General features: G+C 34.1%; 1 protein-coding gene across 1 annotated transcript; it reads left to right on the top strand.

Annotated features, from left to right (window-relative positions):
• The first annotated feature begins 877 nt into the window (after positions 1-877).
• LOC143558839 (bZIP transcription factor 18-like) lies at positions 878-4,415 on the top strand. The gene is made up of 4 exons (XM_077047597.1): positions 878-1,363; positions 2,387-2,519; positions 2,950-3,034; positions 3,943-4,415. Exons 1-4 carry the CDS (start codon positions 912-914, stop codon positions 4,257-4,259), a joined length of 987 nt encoding a protein of 328 aa, XP_076903712.1. The 5' UTR covers positions 878-911; the 3' UTR covers positions 4,260-4,415.
• Positions 4,416-7,787: the final 3,372 nt, after the last annotated feature.

The raw sequence follows: 7,787 nt of genomic DNA, 5'->3' as shown, positions 1-7,787 counted from the left end.
ACTTCTAAATGTCTCACAATCGATGATTAGGCCCGCTGTGGATCTATTGTGATTATTATGTCTTCATTACACACAAGAAACCATGCAAGAATGCTATTGAGTATTGACTTCGATTATGCAGACAAGTGTGTATTTTACATTCATTGGCAACTCAACCTTATGAGAACAAAACCAAATAGAAAGACCATGATCGATGTCACAGTCAGATCATGAATCGAATCGACCATTCAGCCTATAGAAAATATTTCAAACCAAATCTAAGCAACGTTCACAAATTAACTTCAATGAAGAAGAAAAAAAAAATGCAAGACACAAATATTTTTTAACTAAAGGACATGGTAAAGAAAATCATTCGTTATTATTATTTTTTAAATTACATCATAAAAATGATAATTTTATTCTCTCGATGATATGATGATATTGCTATACTTTTTTATTTTTAATTCAAAAAAGTTAACATGTTACGTTAGCAGTGTCCATGTTTCGTGCCGTATCGCGTGTGCACTTCTCTAGTGTGTGGGTGGGTGCGTAATTTAAACATAAACGAACAAAATGTTTGTTCATGCTTGTTGTTTATTAAATAAACGAACTTCACGCTGAACTTGTTACAAAAATTCAGTTCGTTTACATGCCTAAACACCCATAAAACCCGACCCGATTGTATTAAATTCAAAGCAATCTCAACAGGATAACTACACAAGTTGACCCAAAAGTCCACGAGATTCATACACATACACATACACATACACATACACATACACATACACATACACATACACATACACATACACATACACATACACATACACATACACATACACATACACTCCATCCATAATAACACCCAACAATAAATACAGATAACGAACACACATTCACCGCATTTAGCATTTTACTCAACTCAATCCCAAATGCAAGATCCGTCAAACCCTAACCCTAATCCAATGGCCACTGCACCGTTTCCGTTCCGATCATCTCACGGCCACCGCCGAGCTCACTCGGAAGTCAACTACCGTCTGCCGGACGACCTAGATCTGGTCTCGGACACGTTCGACGCGCCGTCCGGAAGCTTCGAAGAGCTCGGATCCGAAGACGATCTGTTCTGTACGTATATGGATATGGATAAGCTCGGTCGGATCGCCAATGCCGGTGCTGATAATAATAATAATAATAATAATAACAGTAATAATGATATTAATGAGAATGATAATGGAGGTGAGAAGAGTAATGTGAGGCCTAGGCATAGGCATAGTAATTCGGTTGATAGTCCGGGGATATTTGGTGAGACAATTGAGGCTAAGAAGGCAATGGCGCCGGATAAGCTTGCGGAATTGTGGACGATCGATCCGAAACGAGCGAAGAGGTATCGAATTAGGCGGTTTCTGGTTGTTAATTGTTAGATTTGAGATGTAGGAAGGTGATTAGGATTAGATCAATTGGAATTCTAGTGGTTGAGTAGTTCTTGTGTTACGGTTTATGGTTTAGAGTTCGGATATGCGTATAATTGATAGAGAATTGTAGATCATAGTTACGGTTTTTTTTGTAATTTTGCGCTATGCTAGAGTAGTTAACTGTTAACATCTAGATTTAAGATCTCCAGCATACATAGCTTGCCTTTTTGTTGACGAGAGGATAAAACCAATGGGATCTGGTAGTGTTGTAAAAATTTGAAATAGTCAGCTACTAGTCGGTAATCGGTGAGTTACTGATGAAGTTTCAGCTAACCGGTGACATTAACCGGTAGTCGGTCAAACTTGGTCAGAAGCGGACCTTTTTTTAATTATCTATTTATTTTTTATTAAAAGGCAATCGGACTTTGGTTTTTTATTGATTTGCTTTGTTTACGTTTAATTGTTTATGTATGAACTATACTATGTGAACTTTGAATTATTTATGTGAAGTTCTATATGTAATTTTTCAAAATTTATACGCACACACACACGCTATATGCATATAATGTCGAAAACTTACTTATAAAATATCCAATCCGATTAATTGCCTGTTGGTACCAGCTTCTAGGAAAAACCAGTGAAAGCTTGATCAAGGTTAATATACTTAGATTTTACATTTTTTTAACCAATATGATTTTTTCTTTGAAACAAATTTGATCAGGAAATTATTATTTTAGTATTTGTAACTTAGCATGCTATAGGGCCTCCATCTTCAGTTTGCCAGTAATGATAATGTCTTGTTGAGGAAAGACTCTTTTCTCAACAAGATATTATCATTATGAATAAGGACCCGCAATAATGATCATGAAAAGATCACAACAGAGTGAGTGGTTTTCTATGAAATAACAGGGTTTACCAGATCAATTATTTAAGTGAGATATCATAGTAAGTTGGCTTTGGGAGTTTCAGACTATCTTATGCTTTGTAGCGTACAGGATTTTGGCCAATCGACAATCTGCTGCTCGTTCGAAAGAGAGGAAGGCACGTTATATATCCGAGCTTGAGAGAAAAGTTCAAACCTTGCAAACAGAAGCAACCACTCTTTCAGCACAATTGACTTTGTTTCAGGTTATTGATTTCAATATTTCATACATATGTGGTTTGTTTTATGAAAACATACTTTTTTTCCAAGCATTTTGTTTATGTAAGTGTGATCATAACTGTAAAACACCAAAGTCCGTAATTTTGATTTATTTATTTATAAATCAGTTAATCTGGGTTATCATCTATCTTTAGCAGGTCAAATCAGTATAAAAAAAGAGTTGGTTAAAATGAAAGTGATTTAAATGTTCAATTTATATTCTAATAAATAGTTTTTGTAATCGCAAGTAACACTAACTCTTTACAAAAAATGGACAAAACTTTTTTGGGTCAACCAGACACTACCCCTTTTGACCGTTATAAAAAATCACCATTTGACCTCTAATTTTGATGCAGCGTTATTAGCACACTCCTTTAGATATGTAAGCTGATAGTTTTTTATTCTTTGTTTTTACAGAGGGATACAACTGGCCTGTCTTCTGAAAACACAGAGCTTAAGCTTCGGTTACAAGCTATGGAACAACAAGCACAGTTACGTGATGGTAAGCTTCCGAAAATAATAATATTTACTTTTATATCATGATGAATTTTTATGGGACAATTTCATATATACCATTGAAAACTTGTATAATATCATGTTCATCCAACCAAAAAAATTAATATCGGTAATGCCCATTCAAAGTACCTAAAATTCCATATTTATCCATTTCTCAAATTACAGTTTACAGTATGACCATTATAACCCATCTCTTTTTACGTGTCCATGGGTTGGTTTTAGGCTCAAACCAAGAATTTGGTTTTTATGTTGTTGAAAAGCTTTTGGTTTGGTTTTGGTTTTACTTTTTGGGTTTGAAATTTTTGGTCCGAAAAAAAGATGGCCAAAAATAATGAATTTGGGCATAAGGCCTAATAGTTAATTGTTATTACACATCTGGGCTAAAATATTGGGGTAACACGGTTTATTAAATTTTTATAAACTTTTTCAAATTCAAAATAGAAGTGAAAATCCACCAATACGTTATGTTATTTCGGTTTTATTTACATACAAAACTGAATTGAAAGCTCAGAGTTTACGTTAACATAAAACCAAACCATCAGTTTTTGTTTAAGTTCAGCGATTTCAGGTACGGTTAGGATTTTTCTATTAAATATCGTTTTTTCTTTTTGGATATTCCTTACACTCTAAACTCTCGTATCCCAATGAAAGTTCTAAGTCAAGGGTATAAATGTCATAAATTTGAAAATTGGTATATTTGATATCTTGATTTTTAGTTGGCCAAACATGATATTATACCAAGTTTTGCGGGGATATATGAAATCATCCCAATTTTAATTAGATTAGGTGACATATTTGACAAGAAAAAACTAGATTGTCAGAAAATCATTTTGCTAAATCTTAATTATAACATTTTAAAACTAACCATATTATATTATTAATTAAAAAACCCAGCTCTAAATGAGGCCCTGAAGCAAGAAGTCGAAAGGCTACGAGTTGCAACCGGAGAAATAGCAAGCTGTTCAGACACATACAATTTAGGCATGCACCATGTCCCCTATAACCAACCGAACCTATTTGCAAACCAACACCAACCCGACACACAAAAATACCACCACCACCCATTTCTTGCAGCTACCCATGAAACAATGCAGCAGGATCAACTTAACCGCTTCCAGGGGCTTGACATCAGTAACCGAGGTGGCGGGTCCCACACCGTCAAAACCGAGGTCCCTTCAATCTCCGTGAGTGAAAGCAGCAGTACGTTCTGATCCTCAACGTTTACATTCTCTTTATTTCGTGCATTTAGTCATTATTTATGTTCTCATATTGTTCAATTGTTCATAGTTTGACACCTCATTTGATTTGTTTACTGTCACATGGGTAGGGGAGTTAGGGTTTAACTGTCATGCTGTGTCATTGAATTGCATCATCTTGTGCTATTCTCATAGTTCATTGTGTGTTAATTTATTTAACTGAATTCTTTTCGGTTTAATGTCACTTGTTAAACATGATACTTCATTTATATTATTTTCTTAATCTTGTACTTTATTTCTTAGCAATCATATATATGATAATATGAGTTCAGACCTGTTGTCCCACTTTATATATCAAAGACAATATATTGTACAAAGTACAATCAATCGGGGTAGAAGTACCCAAGACAAGACGTATAAAGTGGGATAACATATCCGAGTTGAACATGTCTGGTTACTTTGTTTTTTCAAATGACATTGACGCCAATGATGAAATCATGATTCTCGTAACGATATAAACCTTATAATCCATATTTTTTAAGTTGTGGTTGCAAAAAATGCAATTTCTCAATCTTTTAGGTAGCCACCTTAGGGGGACCCACAGACTGGCTCAATCTTTGGGGGTCTAAAGCGGATTCTATAATTAGGGTATTTTTCGAGTAATTTTTTTTTTCTGGATTCTAACACATGGGAATATGATGACACACATTTTTTTATACGATTTCTAAAAGACAGGGTCACATAATTTCGACATAAAATTCAAGAGATTGAGAGTTGTTGAAGTTGTGATTGGAAAGGAAGAATCGAAAGCAAATCTAACATAGTCGAGCGCTAAAAATATTTTTTTTGGGGGTGGGGGGGGGGGGTGCATAGCCATCGATATCGAGTGATCCCCGTCTATGATCTAGAGTCCCTAAGAAATTACTGTAAGATGTGAATGATGCTTTTCTTTTTACTTTCCCTAAGATGAAGCTAGAGTCGTCAAAGTCTGTAGTCGACGTAGAAAGAATGATTTAGTTCCTATTTTAACTTCGGCCAACACACAAGATGTGGGGAAGTTAACAGCACCCGACGACATTCAGGTGTAGCGCTGAGCTGCACTCTTTCATTTATCAACTGAGTCAACAGAATGGAGTTCCTTGTCTGTAACCCTTACTTAAAGGACAACCAATGTGATTTGATCCCAGGACTTCTTTATGCTAAATGTTACATAGGAAACAAATATAACAGTATTTATAAAAGTCTAGTTTTTATAAGAAAGGCTCGTGCAAAAACCAAATTATGTCATAAAATACTGAAGAGTGCGAGAAGCTATCACACGTTGAAACAATTTATATAGTACGGACGTACAGAAAGTATCTATGTAGTTTCGTTTATACTGATCGTTAACCTTAATAATTGAGTAGCATACACATGGGTTATCATTTAAACGATAAGTCCCTATGATAACTAACTCCTTAACCTCAAAATAGAGGACATGATCTATGGGTAGGGTTGGTGTAGCATACCTAACTAACGAATATAAATGCACACATGCCCTTATATGAAGGTTGCACCGGCATGGAAACGTCATGTGGGCTCGTTGTCTGTTGAGTTCCTATACAAGATCACAATATTAACGAACCTTTGATGGTTACAACCAAGACAATACATGGAAGGCACTATCACACTGTCAAAGTTTTAATTTTAGACCCGAAACCTAACCCAAACCTCTAAAAAAAATTTCTAATTGGGTTAATCGGTTTTGGGGTATCCAAGAAAGCAAAAGGAAATAAGAAAAGTAAATAAAAGCTACAACACGAAAACTAAAGCAACATATTCTTCTTTACTTGTTACATAAGTAACCAAATAATAATAAATAAACATAACCTGGTAAAGCAACATTTCTTCTATTACGGTTGTTATTAGCCATAAATATAAAAGATATATAAACAATAAATAGTCGACCAACTATAATAGGTGGAGGACAAGTGGAATGTGTAGAGTGTTCCGTATACTGTGTTTATACCGGATAATAATATCATGTTTTTAAACAAATAGTTTATTCGTGTTTTTCGGGTTTACCCGAAACCTAGAAATAGACCCAAGAACCAACCCGAATTACGTTGGTTCGGGTTGGCCTTTTCTTGGGTTTGGGTTCGACTTCGGGTTTCCTCAGGTTCGATTTCAGATAAAAGTGACAGCGATAGAGCAAATTCAAGCTTGTTTCAGTTAATATTTTGGGTCATATACATTATATATTATATAATATCATAATTTGCAAAATCGATGGATCTCTCAGTTTTTACCATTCACTTGTTACAAATTTTTATGTAAATGATACAACATGGGTTTTATCACAAATTCTCCAACATGGGTTTTGGCCAACACCCGCATATTCACATGCTAATTTTAATACGGTAAACATTCGATTATATGAACAAACATATGGTTACACTTTTCTTTAGCCGACCCTATGTTGAGCCTGATTATAGACTAGGGCCACTAGGCATCATGTTATGAAAAGTATAATCAATGGTTACATTATGATAGTAAAAAGATGTTTTGAAACACAAAATCAATGCCTGTTACATTTATGTGTTATGTGTTACCCTTCTTATTTTAAAATATAAGGGTAAAAATATATTTAATACATTGTATAACAGTTAAATTATAAGAAACATGCTTTAAATGTAGGCTTAAAAAAATAAAAATAAAATAAAAAAATAAAATGAAAAGATATACATTTATGTTGAAGTGACTTAATATAATGATATAAATTTCTTTCTCCAAATAAGTCTTTATCTCATTCAAGAAATTGGGGCAACCAAAGACAAGCCCTTGTGAACAAACCTTACACAGGTCCCCGCAAACAACATGCACAATTTGGATTAATTCAACATCACACTTTCCCTTTGTGGCTACCATTTAAGGTTGATTGATACTTGTCCCAAACAAAATAAACTTCTATTGTTTACAACTTTTAATATTCACAAATGAACAAGTTTTTAAAATTAAAAAAAAAGTGTAAAAAAAATATTGTAAGCACCACATATTTTCTTTATAAAACATCTCATCCTCTTCAAACATGTTTCTTTATACACCATTGATGTCATGTAAACAATGTAGAAGTTTAGTGTCGTTCACGTCGCAGTTGTACGTACATATTTGTATTTTGCTGTAAAAAAGTGTTCAAGATGTTTTATACAAGTATATATTGTAACAAGGCTCAATATATACATGATAATATGATATAACTTGTAATATTTGTGTTTTGAGGTACTATCATATTGGATGACAAATTATTAGAAGCAATATAAAAGATTATATATGTGACCGTTTTATATAAAATGCATGAAAATGTTTCTTGGGTTTTAGTAGGTTGGGGATCAATAATATCAATTAACCAAAGCTATGTTGTCGAAATAGAAAGGGGGGGGGGGGGGGGGGGCGATAAGCACTAGGTTTCATTACCTAAACCATTCATTTTGTTTGATTACCTCTCTAGCCTCGAATTCTCCCGTAATTCTTGATAAAGATATACGCAATTACAAGCACGTAAAA

Source organism: Bidens hawaiensis, unplaced genomic scaffold (genome assembly GCF_021521415.1).
Source record: "Bidens hawaiensis isolate Kalapana, Puna unplaced genomic scaffold, B.hawaiensis_p1.1 tig00019661_1, whole genome shotgun sequence".
NCBI lineage: Eukaryota > Viridiplantae > Streptophyta > Magnoliopsida > Asterales > Asteraceae > Bidens > Bidens hawaiensis.
Note: the sequence above shows the minus strand (reverse complement) of the source record. Positions and strands in the feature narration are given on the sequence as shown.

Coding starts and splice junctions, on each gene's coding strand:
- LOC143558839 (XM_077047597.1), top strand. CDS start 912: ATGCAAGATCCGTCAAACCCTAACCCTAATCCAATGGCCACTGCACCG. Junction 2,520..2,949: donor CACAATTGACTTTGTTTCAG/GTTATTGATTTC, acceptor TTGTTTTTACAG/AGGGATACAACTGGCCTGTC. Junction 3,035..3,942: donor ACAAGCACAGTTACGTGATG/GTAAGCTTCCGA, acceptor TAAAAAACCCAG/CTCTAAATGAGGCCCTGAAG.